The 15,907-nt window shown below is 37.1% G+C and overlaps 1 protein-coding gene and 1 pseudogene across 2 annotated transcripts in view; both read right to left on the reverse strand.

Moving 5' to 3' along the window:
- Positions 1–15,907, reverse strand: part of DARS1 (aspartyl-tRNA synthetase 1) — a 60,449-nt gene that overhangs the window by 11,591 nt on the left and 32,951 nt on the right. For both annotated transcript variants that reach the window (XM_014849527.3, XM_070507603.1), the window contains 5 exons: positions 8,561–8,663; positions 5,751–5,831; positions 4,693–4,752; positions 2,920–3,031; positions 1,942–2,076 (listed from right to left, as the gene is read on the reverse strand). In XM_014849527.3, the coding sequence (XP_014705013.1) occupies positions 1,942–2,076; positions 2,920–3,031; positions 4,693–4,752; positions 5,751–5,831; positions 8,561–8,663 (491 nt within the window). The remainder of the gene's footprint in view (positions 1–1,941; positions 2,077–2,919; positions 3,032–4,692; positions 4,753–5,750; positions 5,832–8,560; positions 8,664–15,907) is intronic.
- Positions 12,323–14,310, reverse strand: LOC106836548 (Y-box-binding protein 1 pseudogene; annotated as a pseudogene).

Genomic DNA, 15,907 nt, shown 5'->3' on the forward strand with positions numbered 1-15,907 from the left:
AAGTACTCAAATGGTACTATTTTCATTACCATTAATGGGTTGGAAAGACCTTTGATAAGCCATCTGTTTCAACATTCTCTTGGACAGCAAACTCCTATAGTCATGTAGTAAAAGCTGTAACAAATGTAAATTAATACACGAGGCTCACAAGAACCCCAAGGGAATTCAAGATCCCGAAGTGCCTTCTCAATAATTAAAAATAGATTCAATATAGTGAGTTCCTCTCAATTTTATTAAAACTTGACTCAAGCTAAATGAAATCTGTACAAATGAAGTAACATTATACATAAACCAGCCATCACCTCAGTCCAGCTCTTATTATTCTCACTGCACTTTCCTCCTTTCCAGTCTTCCTGACACTAGCTCTGCTCCATCTTTCACACCACTGCAAGAGTAATATTCTTATAACACATCCTTGCTCACTAACTTACAATGGTTCCCAAATGACTACTGTAATAAGACATAAAATGACAAAAGTCTAAAACCTTTATTGCTTCCATAATTTAATCCTACCCTACATTTCCCATTTCTTAACACTAACTAGTCTTACTTTTATTTTCTCCATGCCATTTACTTATCCTGCTTCCTCTGACTAGAATGCCACCTCCATTGTCTATATCTCCCACTCTGTCCTTAAAGCCCCTTTCAGTTTGAGTTTTCTTATATGGTGACTCCAGCAAACTCTTGTTTTTACACTATCTATACTACATAATTAACACCAACCTGCTGATTGTACAGCACAATCTGGTTATTTATTGTGAAAATCAGTTGATTAGTCCCTGTGACTGCTATAGGTATGCATGTCTTATTCTCTTCTGGGATCAGGGACAATGTTTATTCCCTTGTCACTCAAAGCATGGTCTGCAAATTAGGAGCATCAGCAGTACCTGGGAGCTTGTGAGAACTGCAGAATCTCAAGCCTCACCTTATATGTACTGGTCAGAATCTGCACTTTAACAAGACCCCAGGTGATTTGTGTGCACGTTAACATTTGAGAAGTGCTGGTTGATTCTTCTATGTACATGGTACCTAGTGCAAGGCTATATATGCAGCAGGTGTTCAACAAATAATTGGTTGAAAATCAAGACACTTAAGGATCTTGCCAGTTTCTCTATTAGCGGGTATTTAATTTTATTAAGCTATCAAAAAACTTATATAAAATAACTTGGTAAGTTTTACATAATGAACTATAAGCTGGTTTTTGCTTATAATTAGCCTCATGAAAAATTTTGCCACATGATGAGTTTGTGATTAACTTAGCAAATACATCTTAAAAACCACGCTAACACAATCTATTAAATATCAGACATTTGTTAGTAATTTCTAACAGACTTTAGCGTATTATCAATACTAAGGACAGCGCAAATAGAAATAATAAAACAATAGGTTTGGAATAAAATTGGTAGCACAGTATACAGAGGTACCTTGGTAAACTTAAAATAGGAGAACAAAATATATTATTTGGAAGATTGTAACCACTTGTTCTTTAGTGTTTAGTGTTTACAGAGAACATGACATGTTCTCTTAAAATGACAGTCCAAATGATAGCTAATTCTGTTCTAATCACACTTAAGAATAATAAATAACATACTTAAATATATTTCAGAGGGTGTATATTTTCAAAGCACACATTTTTAAAATGAGATGCTCCCAACATAAAAATTTTCTTCAGCCTTCTTCTGTAGGAATATACAATGCTTATGATTCTATTCACATGAATGATGCTCAACTGTTTAAAGAACTATTGAGCAGACAATTTTCTTTTTTTGGAAATGTCTACCCAAGCACACTGTCATTTTTACCTCAAGGTCTGGTGTTTATGTAGTCCGCATATAAACGGATTTAAGCTTTCAAAATGTCTGTATGTAAAATGTGTTTCTAAATCCACAACTATGGTACAATTAATGAATCTTGAGAAAACCATAATTGCTAAAACCTTACCTGGTCCAATGCAGAAAACCTTCTCAAAATCAGCACAAATACACATTTGTTTGTACAGCTGTGGGGACTGAGCCAGGTATGCATTATTTTTAAAATATGACACAGTAAATACATTGGCTCCTCCTTCACTGGCGGCTGAAATGTAAACATTTATGTTATTATCAATTATAAGCTTATCAATGCAAACTTCTAGTAAAAACATTTATACTTTTGATTCAAGTACTTCACTTAAAAAAGAAAAACAGAAAAATCAAGAATTGCAGAGAAACCACAGTCTGTACCTGATAGTCTTATACCTGATTCTAAATAATTTATATTTAGGGCAGATTTGCTTCTTTGTCTATACCTTCATTTTACTTCTTTGGATACATATGCTACCCTTCTGCATCAATTTCAAATCTATTAAAGCTAACTTGCGATTGTAAAATTTTTTTTAAAAACGAAAAAATATGTACTTAGTAATGTGTCTAATTATCAAGAATGCAATATTCAATTTCTTATTTATAACTAAATGCCATTCATAACATGTTGTTTAGTGTTATTTAAGCAACTCTAAAAAGGGTAAAACAATTAAGATAAGGTTCTCATATAATAATAAGTAATGAGATTTTTCCAGCTATAGTATTTAGTAATTTTACAATGCAGTTTATACAAAGCAAAATTGCAATACCAATTTAGAAAGAAACCTACATAATGAAAGTAGTGTCTGGTACAACTTAACTAACAACAATCTTGCTTCGTGTTAGACTCATTTTATAATCATTGTTGCATAAGGATTCCTGAAATAAGGGGATGTAGTATTACTGATGTTAGCGATATGTGACTGCTGCAATATAGCAGAGTTTTCGAAATAAATAGTCTCATGCCAATTACTCTTAAGGGACACTTGGGATTCTAAAGTTTAAAAAACTAATATTAGGCAACTTGAGGAAAAGCAAATCTATTTTTAAATATTAAGAGAAATATCTTAAAGCATACCTGAGATAATTTTAGGAGTTTGGATCTCCACAAAACCCTTGTTAATTAAAGTTTCTCGGAAAAGATGGCAGATGCCAGACTGGAGACGGAAGACCGCCTGACTAGTTGATGTCTATAAGACAATAATAAAATCTAATTAAGTCAATTTGATACATTAACTGAAGTGGAATATTTTCTAATCAGTCCACCTGCCTGGAAAGTTCATAGAGAACATAATTCATTATATAAGAGAAAAGTTAGGCTACATGACAATTAGTGTAAGGATATATCTTAGAATTTTCCACATTATAGAAGGAGAAGGGCAATTTTGCCATTTATCTCCAACCTCTCCAACTCCTGCCTTTATTAAGCTGAGAGTCTATGAAAGAACTGGCTTTAAATTAGATAGTAGTTCAGACATAAGCTAAGGTGCTAAAAAGATTTCACGTTACTAATGTACACAATGCTTCCCAAAATGTAAAGTCAAAGTAGGGGTTAAAAATGTGAACGCAGGGCCAGCCCCGTGGCCGAGTGGTTAAGTTCCTACGCTCCACTTCGGCGGCCCAGGGTTTCGCTGGTTCGGATCCTGGGTGCAGACATGGCACCGCTCATCAAGCCATGCTGAGGTGGTGTCCCACGTGCCAAAACTAGAAGGACCCACAACTAAAAATATACAACTATGTACTGGGGGGCTTTGGGGAGAAAAAGGAAAAATAAAATCTTTAAAAAAAAATGTGAATGCTTACAAGGGCCAGAGAAATAACATAAATGAAATAAATAAATGATACTTCCTGGGTGGTACAGGGCATAGTAGAGGACACAATGCCCCATCTAGAGTGCTGGCTGTTGTTGCCATGTGGGTCCAGTATTGCCGGATTCACCTTCAACTTTTTAAGAAAAGCCATCTCTAGATTTAATGTGAAAACCTCAATTTTTCAATAGTGGCAATGAATTTAAATTAAAAGAAAAAATGATGTGGGCCAAAGAAAAATACTCTTTGGGCCAAATTCTAGAGGCACAACCAACAACCTGTGTGAACAAACAGCATGGGCAAATACAGTATGATGTCTAACAACTGAGGACAAAATTATGAAAAACCTGAGGTTTCTAGGCAGTATTAAGAGGACTTTTGATGACTGTTAGCCTTTTCTATATGCTGCAAATTAAAATGGAAAAGGTAAAAGCAGACATAAAGCAAATAATCAGGGGAAACGGAGGAAGATGTGGTAAGAACATTAAGAAAGAAAGATGACACTGGTTTTACTACAATGATGAAACCACTGAACTCTTTCACTTGCAACCAAACCAGAAAGGGAAACAGAAGACCTATGAGATTACTATGTAAACCACCAAGGCCAACTCCTTCTTTGTTAATTCTGCGCTCAGATCAAATTCAAAGGATTGAGGCATTAATTACTATCTCCACCTAGTCATTCTAACATGTGCACATAATTTCTTTCACAATTTTGTAGTGATATTAATGGATATGCTTCCACTTGCTGACTAACTTGTCTAAAACGAGTGTCACCTGGAAGCAAGCCCATTTATTGGCTTTATGATCCTTTGTCATTTTAAAACCAACCAAGTCAGTATCTTGTGAACTATTATTACACTGTCCTTGTTGCCTGCAATTCTTTTTAGGGGAGGGGTCAGTCAGAAAGAGAAACTGTTTCTTGTATCAGCATAGTTACATAGAGACAGATGCCAGTTAGTTTTGTAAGCCTGAGACCGGTATTGTATCCCTGCCTGCCTTGATTTTGGCACAATCGCATCACTTAAATAAATGAGGCATACCCTAAGATCAATGACTCTGTTGTCTAATCTTGTATCCTGGTTAACAGTAGCTCTTCCTTCCTAAAAAAAAGATGAAAACAAAGATTACCAATTTTTTTAAGAACACAAAAAACACTTTTAGAAGCCATGTTTACTTTTAAGTGAGAATGGTGTGTTTATGTGTGTTAATATTATGCCCCAAAATCAGGGATCCAAGAGACAAGCAGCAGGCAGAGAGAAGTTACTGTTAAAGAGAGAGGCAGAAAAAAGAGAAATGAGAATGAACAGAAGTTAATGCTTTCTTTCCATCTCCCACCCCCAAAAAGTTTGCCTCATTATTGGGACATCAGAAGAATTAACCACCTGTACGTTCACAGATTCCTGATTTTACCTGCTAAAGATTGAAGGAACAGATAAAAGCTGACATGGAGTAGTGGTTCTCAAAGTACATTCTGGGCACCACTGAAGGTCCCCGAGACCCTTTCAAGGAGTCCATGAAGTGAAACCTATTTTTTATAATAAAATCTTTTCACTTTCATTTTCTCCTGACTGTACTGAGGAGTTTTCCAAAGGCTTCCTGATGTGTGCTATCACACAGAATGAATGCAGAGGCAGATATGAGAATCTAAATGTGGTCTACTAAGCTGGACATTACAAAGATTTGTAGATGTAATAGTGTTACTCCTGACACTAAATTATTTTTTGTTTTTGAAAATATTTTTCATAAAATGTTATTTATTATTTTTATTATTGATATAAGAATATAAAGCACATAATATATTTATATTATTTTAAATAAATTAATAAATATTAAAATATTCTGTTTTACTTCTAATACTGTAAATATTGATTGATAGACCTACTACGAAAACAAAAGCCTGTAGGGTCAATTATTCTTAAGAGTATAAAGGGATCCTGAGACCAAAAAGTTTGAGAATTGTTGATATAAGAGTAAATTTAAATAAAAATAAAGCTCACATCAATTCACAAATCATGTCCTTCATACAAAAGTAGGGCGTCAAAGTTTTGCAAACTAAGCATAGAGAGGAAGCACAGTATTTCAAAAGTGTAATTTCTACCTCTTCTCCTTCCACCTCAGGCCGAACAGCATCATCCAGCTGCAGGGGCAAGCGGGGTTCAGCTAAACTGATCACATAAATCTGAAAGTGAGAGATTACCAAAAATATCATGAAGCACACAAAATCTGTTATCTTTTGCTTAAAAAAACAATCTGCAGTTGACTTAAACATGAAGCAATGTTTGCATACATCTTTGACTGAAACTACTTGCTAAAATTAAACAAGATGGCACATTTTTTTTACCTATAAAATGGGGATAATAATATTTCTTGCCTATCTACGTGGGCTGTTGGAACAGTCAAATGAGATAGCATATATACAAATATTTTGTAAACTCTAAGGTGCATACCAATGTGATAAATAAGTAATAACTGGAGTTGAGGGGTCTGGGCTTAAGGCCTTACTTTGTTACATAAAAGCTGTTGTTAGGCAAATCGCTTAACCTCAGAGCTTCAATATTCTACGCTGTAAAGTCTGTGGTAAGAATCAAAAGGAGTAACAAATGCGAAAACACTTTGCTTGCTCACGTGAAGGGGCCACTCACAAATGAGTTGTTATTTATTGTTAACAGCATTTAGCCATTTCTACCACTAGGACCAAAGTCAGCCGAACTCTGCTGTACTTCTCCTTCCTTTGCTCGTTCTTCATCCAATAGCCCTTCACTGCCTTCTTTCATCAAACATGTTATCTCTCATTTCCTGCTGCTCTCCTGGTTGGGAGCTGCCATAGAGGGTGTTCCTTTATGTGTTAAAATCCCTCAATATTCACTCACCCTAATTGCACATTTTAGTGCTAAAAGGCAGGTAGGTCATAAAGAATGAGTAGGGTTTTTTGACTATCCTTAAAAAACATGTTACCTTATTAGTTATTCCCAACTATACCTGGAAAACCTGCACAAAAGGGAAATAGATCTTATTTAGTTAATTCAGGAAAGGAAATGGTATTCTTCCAATTGGTACATCACATGTAGCATTCAGCTCAGACCTTCCGAGACAAAGTGTTGGGAAGATACTCCAGTCCTCCTCATAGTAAAAGAGAATTCTCTGTCACCATCCTCTATCTGTTGTAGACTTCCCTTTGACCTCCAATGCGGAGTTGGAGAACCGGACAGCTGCCTCTTCTATTTTTATAACTAGTAGAAGTTCACCATCTCTTTCGCTAGGTTGTAAGCACTTCCATCCCCAGAACCTTACATAGTGCTTGGGCGCAAAGTATATACTCAGTCACTGCTGGGCAAGTAATAAGGAAACGAGAAGAGAGAATCACTGCTTATTCTAAGATTCTATTTAGTATACAATACTTTATGCTTTTTGAGATATTTTACAATTATTTTATTAAGGCAAAATTCATCTGTAAGCTCTTTAGGCTTTATATTTATTATTAACATTTGTTAAGGTTGTACTGAATGCTACATAATTAGAATATTTTAGAAGTACACTCACTTGCTCTAGTCACTAAAATTTTATTTATTAAAGTATTGAGAAAGATATGTTACTTGGAAAATAGGGGGTTGTTTTTTCTTGGTCAGCATACCCTTAGGTTGGTTTGCTTTTACTAGGTTACAGACTTCCTGTTGGAGTTGGTTTGAAATGAGAGATACAAAAAGAGAACAAAATAATTGGCAAGTTCGGTCAGTAAAAAATACAAGATTTTCTAAGTGTTGAAGAGTTCCATGACAATCAGATCCAGTTAAATACAACTTTACTCCCAAATTAGTGTCTATGTATGAGTCTATCTTTCTGCATCTGTCTGCTCTATTGTACACACACATGCACGAGGCTAAGGGTGGGAAAGGACTACTCTTTAAGAGAAACTGAATGATGCGTATTGTGAATACAGACTAGGTCTGGATCTGAGAACTGCAGGTTCAAAACTGCAGTTATTTCAACAGTACTAAATATGTGTTGATTCACTTAGAGTATTTTAATGGTAAATGATAATGAGCACTTCTAGTTTTTATGTCTAAGAAGAAAAAAATCTTATACAAAAATAAATTATTGCTGGAATGTAACACCAATACAGTGTTGTTTCTTTTGACTTCTCAATACCGTAAAGTATCAGAAATATGATTATAAGGAAATGTAATGATTAAGAATTAGTATAATTCATCAATCCTTAGAAGTACATCATCAGAGGAGAGTTCACAGCAAAATAGGTTCATAATAGTGAACAAAACTTTTTAGATGTGTTTTATATTTTTCCCTATGTGACTATGGTAGATTGTTTAAAAAAACGGCTGCAATAATTCCTCCTGCTCCTGTATATAGGTTCTTTTTCAATGATGTTGCCCTCTTCCTATCAAGGGGTAGAATCTATTTCTCCATCCCTTAAATCTGAGTTTTGCCATGTGACCTGCTTTGACCAAAGGAATATTTAGCAAAGGTGACACAAGCAGAAGCTTGAAAAGTGCATGCACTTAGGGCTTCCCTCTTTTGCTGCTTTCCTAACCCTTCTGGCACCATGACAGCAAGCCTGGGCTAGGCTGCTGGAGGAGGACAGGCCAGAGGGAGAGATGTCCCAGAAACATCAGTGAGCCCGATGTCACAGGGAACAGATGAGCCATCCCAGATGGGCCAACTCTAACTGCCTGATGCACAGAATTGTGAGCAAATAAATGTTTGTTTTTTAAGTCACTAAGTATTGGGATGGTTGGTTATGTAACAAAAGTGAATTGATTCAGTAATCAATTTATAAATCTCAGTATTTTACATGAACTCTAATTATTAAGAACATATAGGTTTGATATGAATAGTTACAAGAACTACTCAAATCTACTTCTGTACACAATGTTGTATTTTGAAAGAAGTTACCTTTTGAACATGTAACTCCACATCTTGCTGTGTACAGCTTCCAATTTTCTGATTCACTTTTCTCACAACACCTTCTACATCTACGATGCTCTCTTTGTTGATGCTGTCAAAAGAAAAAATCCCAACTTTAATCATCTCGTCAGAGGTGTCAGAACTCATTTGGCGTCTCAACAGTAAAGCTGAATATATTAAACTCTTCTTTAACACAGTCAGCCTCTTGAGATAAAGCTGGTCTTTTTAACCTAGTTGCAATAAGCTATTATGTAGCACACCTTGTGAGATTCCTTGAAGAGATGATTTTTTAGATGCCATAATTTAGTTACCATTTATAAAATACTCTGGGCAAAAAGGCAGAAGGAGTAGCACTGAGTTGTGAAAAGTAGGAAAAAGTCTTTCAATTATTTATTAAAGGACATTTCCCTCCCTATGGTTGAAATTTACTACGATCAGCATTTCCTATAACGAGAAACACTGGCTTCAATAAATGCAATTACTGGTGTGTAATGGAATTAAATAATAGAAGAAGGTCAACTGAAAAGATATCAAGGTAATAAGAGGGCAGTAGGGTGCTGGAATTAAATCCTCATTGTCTATGGCTTCTGAGTACACACTATCTTTGGATTTATGACAGCCTACTGGATTGTGTAATCCCAGTTAAGAATATCTATATGAAACTTAATATATACTAAGAGTAAAGTAAATGCATCTCTTGGGCAGTTTAATTCTCTAACAAGCTTGAATTTTGAACACAAGACACTCAAATTCTGAAACACAAGATTTATGAAGTAGCATATTAAACTCACCATTTGATTGTTTTTTGATCTCCAGTACATAACCCAGGGAGAAATGGTGTAATCCAAAATGGTGGTTCCCATACAAAATGCACCAGTTTTACTTTTGTGTATATTCCTGTACTGATGGAATGTGTCAATATATTTGTGGAAAAGGATAAGATTTAACTTCCAGATCTTGGAGAGTGATGTCAGCATCATGGCGGCTCAACTGGCCAAAGGGAGGTTTCTATGTAAAACTGTCAATTAAAACTCGCAGGTGGTAACTGCAGCTGCAGAAGTGAGGTGAAAAGAGAAGAAGGAAGAAACATGCAAGAGCGACAACCGGGAGAGAGTGGAGTTCCCGGGGCAGCTGGTGTAATAGAAAGGGCAAACATGTATTAGGAAAATCTGTCCCAGACTCTGTTTATCCAGTATGTCATAAGCCCCAGTTAACTTTTGTATTAAGCTCTCATGGCTCAAGTCCCTATCCAGAATCCTGCAAAATCAACGGCCAGAATCTAAACAAAACAAAACAACAAGATTTAATTTTCAAAGGAAAAATTCTATTCATTCTGATGAGGAATTGGGTCCTTAGTAGTGGTGGTGCTTTTGGACAAGATTCCAGATATCCAACAATGCTTATTTTATAAAAGGGAACACCACAATCCACTTCAATAAACATTTGCTCAGGATTGGAAAAGGATCAAAAATGAGGATGATAGGTGAAAAGTGGTGAAGAAAGAAAGAAAAAAATTTTCACTTCACTTTGCTAGACTGCCTAGAATTGTCTGTTACCACCTACCTTCAAAAAACCCACAACAGTACACACATCTCCTGCACTCTCAGAAGTCTCCTGCACCTGAGTGATCACCTAATACTTAGTTAAATTCTTGTGTATTGAAAAACTCAGAATTTATTAAGGTAAGAGAGGTAGTTGGTGAATAAGATAAGGCTCCTCTGAGACCTGCAGTGAAGGGGCTTCAGTTTAGTATTCCAAGGGCTTTCTAATACTGGCAATCTAGTGTCACTGAATCTTTCTTCAATGTGACTGCCACCTACCAGTATGATTCAGGCCTTGTGAGGCTTCTGGTGCTTATCTCACACGTTTCCACGAGGACAGTTTCTCTTCCTTACTGATCAGTGTATTGCTTCACTGAGTAACCTGACCTGCCCCAACTAGAGCTCCACCCTGCGGCATTCCCACTATGTCCCGGGCCCTCTTGGTTGTCTTACCTCACCCCATTTGACTCCCTAGTAGGCGGCCTTCCATTATCAGACAGTCTTCTTCAAGTTACACACATCTGCTCTAAGCTAGTATCCTTCCAGAAAGAAGCTGGAATGTGGTCAAAGACACTCTGCCCAAGGCTAGCTAAAGCTCCAATTAAAGAAAACAAAATTTTCTCCTCTTCCTCCCTCAAAAGTACCAGATGACTCCTTTTATCCAGGACCTGAAACTTGGAACTAAGTCTATCTCTAGTACTTTAACTCAGTAGTATTGTCTGCTAAAACACTTGATCAGCGAGACTAGAAAACCACCACCATTTTTAACATAGTTTCCCATACTAAACAACTCACAAATAGCACTTCTGAAAACCTGACCTGTTTCTTAAGTTAGGGCCAAAGCTAAACTTCTGCTATCACAAATTGGTCTACTGAACCAACCAGAAGGCAGGATTAACCAGATACAGAGGATGCTTATAATCCATTCTTTCTGCCATTGCAATCTATTTCCCCTTCTTGTACCTAGCAGCTATATGCTGTTAAAATAGCCTATTTAGATATTAGTAAAAGCATTCCATGATTTTTTAAACCTTACGTAATTTAGCTCTAATGTCTTTTATCTACATCTACATCCATAGCTATATCAATATACCTATCCCTATTTATTTTTAGATATAAATGAATTCAGAAGAAAAAACATTAAAACAAAACAAAAAAATGAGCCAAATTTGTGAAAAAGAGTCGGATTAGAACTCGCTAGTTAGAACTAGTAAAAGGTCATATGAGGGTTTCATGTGTCTGTGTGCATAATTAGAGTCAATACAAGATGGACAGGAATACCTGAATAACCTCCTGCCAGTAGGATAAAATTCCAGTTTGTAGAAAAATCTAATTAATATGATTTTAACTGATGTTGTTTGTTGATGGCTTAACACTTTATAGTATATGTATTGTAGCTTGACTGCTACCATAAAGAGACCCTACTATGGTTTCAGTTTTACATTTTGTTAACTAATATGCCACTATGTTGGTATTCTGAAAGAGGGTTATGTCTAACAGGCAATTAAAAGCCTTAGGTTTTTACAGAGGATATGGTAGGGAAAAAAAATCCATGGTGGAAAGCAGAGGAACTCCTGGGAACTATTTTATTGTAGGAGAAATGAATGAAGTAAATTAAACACATCTTTTCAAGAGCTAAGTCAGCTATTTTTATTATTACTACCACCTCCCAAACACACTATCACTGCATTGTGTCTTATACCTCTTGCATTCTCCAACCACCTTCTGATCCTACATATAATTCATCACTCTACAAATAAGATGAATTAGTGTAGCTTTGATATTAAACATGCCTTAAGAGACACAACAGACTGGATGTCATCCATTAGGAACTGTCAACCATCAATTTAATAGTTAACTTCTAATTTAACACCGTCCTTAGAAAACAAAATTGTAAAATGCACCATTCTTTATATAAAATATAAAAACATTTTGAGTTGGCTACCAATTATTTTTAAGCAAATGATATAATGTATGAATAACTCAATTATAAAACATGCAACTTGGGAGAAAAACACACAGAACTCAGTTATCTGAAGGAGCAAAATCCCATCATTCCAACACGAGTGCCACACAGGTTACTACTTTATCTGTAGTTCTGTCAATCTTGATTCTAAGTTTTCATGTCTACATTACATAAGAAGCAACAAACTGAAAAACAGAAGTCTGGTGGAACTATTAGAAGTAGGCATAACCGTTGTACTAACAGTTTTTTTTTGACAATTATTTAAGACCTTTATTAACAGGTGCTTGCAGTTTGTTGACTTTTTTGAAAAAATCAAGTTGTAAACTTTTATTACAAATTAAAAATGAGGTTCTTAAAAATCTCAACTTGACCAGATATGAAACAATTTAAAAACCTTTAAAGGTGTATTGAGAAAAACCAGGCTTTTTTTTTTTTTTTAAAAACACGTTTGTCATTACCAAAAAGAGACATCTTTAGGTAAAAACAATAAAAACCCCATGCTGCATAGATAATGCAGATAGTTCTAGTTATCTGGTCAACAGGCAAAAAGCAAGCACTTAAGGTCTTCAGCTCCAATCTTTTGTTCATTTCTTATTGCTGGAATTTCATATTCATTTCTTCTTGTTGGATGACTAAACCGGATGATGGTAGAGATGGTAAGCCGGCATTTACTCAGCCCCGCCCTGCTCAGCCTCGGGAGCGGACGAATTCTCAGCTGGTGGATCGGCTGCTTTTGTCTCTTTGCCATCTTGTGGTTTAGGGTTTTCTGGGCGTCTGCGTCGGTAATTGAAGTTGCGGCGGTACCGACGTTGAGGTGGCTGCTGACCTTGGGTCTCATCTCCTTGATTTTCCTTATCTTCTTCATTGCCATCCTCTCTAGGCTGTCTTTGGCGAGGAGGGCCCCTGCGGAATCGTGGTCTGTAACCCCGATACATATTCTGCCTCACTGGTCTACCTTGTTCTCCTGCACCCTGGTTGTCAGCACCCTCCATCACTTCTCCTTGCACAGGAGGGTTGGAATACTGTGGTCGACGCCCATAGGGTCTCCGCATGTAGTTAGGTGGTAACCGTCGCCTGCGGTAGGGTCGGCGTTGTTGAGCCTGGCCTTCGGGAGCGCTCTCCGATCCCTCATTCTTTTCCCCACTCTCACTATTCTGGTAATTCTGCTGGTAATTGCGTGGAGGACCCCTGCGACGTGGATAGCGTCTATAATGGTTACGGTCTGCTGCATATTTACTGCCTTGCACTGGAACTCCACCAGGGCCTGTAACATTTGCTGCCTCCGCACCCTTTTCTCCTTCAACAACATCAAACTCCACAGTCTCTCCATCTCCTACACTGCGAAGGTACTTCCTGGGGTTATTCTTCTTTATGGCAGTCTGGTGTACAAATACATCTTCCTTGGTGTCATTCCTGTTGATGAAACCATATCCGTTTCTTACATTGAACCATTTTACTGTTCCCAAAACCTTCGTTGCGATGACCTTCTTGTCCCCGCCGGCAGGCGCCGCCGATGTGAGGCCGCCCGGGCCGCCGCTCCCTGCGCCGCTGCCCGTGGTGCCGGGCTTGGTGTCGGCAGCGCTGAGGGCGGGGGCGGCGGGCGGCTGCTGGGTCTCGGCCTCGCTGCTCATGGTTGCGGTGATGGTCACTGGGGCCGGCTGCGGCAGCTGCGGCTCCTCCCGGGGTGTGATGGTAACTAGGCCGGCGGCGGCGGTGGGGCTGCTCAGGGCTCTCTGGGGTCCGCTCTCCGCTCCCGCTACCGATCGAACTGTACTAACAGTTTTGATTGCTGAAGAGTATATATTAAAAAGCAAAACAAACGAAAACAGGGAAGTGGCAAAGAACTGCATTGTAAACTAGCACAGCAATAGATGTTCACAATAGTGGCCCTCTGTCATTAAGAAAAAGGTACGAAGGAAGAATGTATAAAATAGACTTAAAGGATTCTGTTAAAACTGTCAAGTTTCAATATTTGAAGGAAGTAAGCTTCATTAGTCTAAAATAATGTACTATTGAGTAATTCTTTACTGTTGCCAAACTTATTCTTTAATGTTGCCAAAAAAACTTTGAAGTTCTTAGCATATCTCCATAGTACACTGAATTATTGGTCTCAAGTCTTCATTCCTCTATGATAGTAGTATTCATCCATACTTCTGCCATGGCTTCAAGGTAGACAGAAAGTACTTCTCTGCCTCTTCACTTTGGGTGTGACCATATGACTTGCTTTATCAATGAGATGTCAGCAGCTGCAATGCCAGCAAAGGCTGGAAATGTGTGTGAGCAGCTGAACTTGCCCTTCAGCAATCCTGCTTTTCTCCATGAGAAGATGATGCCTCAGGTAGCCGCTGGTCCTAGGAAGCGGAGAAACAAAAGCAGACCAGGACCCAAACCACAGCTTCAAAATAAGCCTAGATGAGCCGAACTCTGGCTGACCCACAGATGTGTAAGCAAGAAATCAAGGTTTATTTGTATGCAGCCGAGTTTTTTTTAAAGTTGTTTTTTTCTATTGTGGTAAAATATACCATATATAAAACTTACAATTTTAACCACTGTTCAGTGTACAATTCAGTGGCATTTACAATGTTGTGCAACTGTCACCATTACCCATTTCCAGAACTTTTTCATTATCCCAAGCAGAAACTTTGTACCCATTAAATAATTAACTCCCCAATCCCCCCAACCCCAGGTTCTGGTAACCTCTAACTACTTGCTGTCTCTATGAATTTAACTATTCTGGGTAAGTCATGTAAGTGGAATCACAGTTATTTGTCCTTTTGTGTCTGACATTTCATTTAGCATAATTTTTTTTCATCCATGTTATAGCACATATCAGAATTTCATTCCTTTTTAAAAGCGATATAATATTCCATTATATGTACATACAACATTTTGTTTATCCATTCATCTGCTGATGGACATCTGAATTGTTTACACCTTTTGGTTATCATGAATAATGCTGCTAGGAACAATAACATACAAGTATCTGTTTGAGTCCTTACTTTTAATTCTTTGGGGTATCTAGAAGTACAACTGCTAGGTCATAGATAATTCTGTTTAACTTTTTGAGGAACTGCATATTGTTTTCCACAGTAGCTGTAGCATTCTACATTCCCACCAGCAATGGATGAGGGTTCCAATTTCTCCACAACCTCACCAACACTAGTTATTTTTCCTTATTATTATTATTTTTTATAACAGTCATCCTAATGGGTATAAAGTGGTATCTCACTGTGGTTTGACTTGCATTTCCCTAATGACTAGTGATATTGAATGTATTTTCATGTGCTTATTGGCCATTTGTATTTCTTCTTTGGGAAAATGTCTACTTAAGTCCTTTGCCCATTTTGGAATTGGGTTTTTGTGAGTTGTTGCTATTATGAGTTATAGGAGTTCTTTATCTATTCTAGATATTAATCCTTTATCAGATATATGATTTGCAAATATTTTCTCCCATTCTGTGGGTTGTTTTTTCACTCTCTTGATAGTGTCCTTTGAGGCAAAAAAGTTTCTAATTTTGATGAAGTCCAACTAATTAGTTTTTCTTTTCTCACCTGTGCTTTTGGTATTATATCCATGAAATCACCGCTAAATGCAATGTCATGAAGCTTTTGGCCTAAGCTTTCTTCTAAGAGTTTTATATTCTTAGCTCTCATATTTAGGTCATTCATCCATTTTGAGTTAATTTTTATATATGGTGTAAGGTAAAGTCTTTGGCATATGGATATACAGTTTTCCCAGCATCATTTGTTGAAAAGACTGTCCTTTCCCCACTGAATAGTCTTGGCACCCTTGTTGAAAATGAATTAGTCACATATGCTAGGGTTTATT

The sequence above is a fragment of the Equus asinus genome, chromosome 4 (assembly GCF_041296235.1).
Source record: "Equus asinus isolate D_3611 breed Donkey chromosome 4, EquAss-T2T_v2, whole genome shotgun sequence".
Lineage (NCBI taxonomy): Eukaryota > Metazoa > Chordata > Mammalia > Perissodactyla > Equidae > Equus > Equus asinus.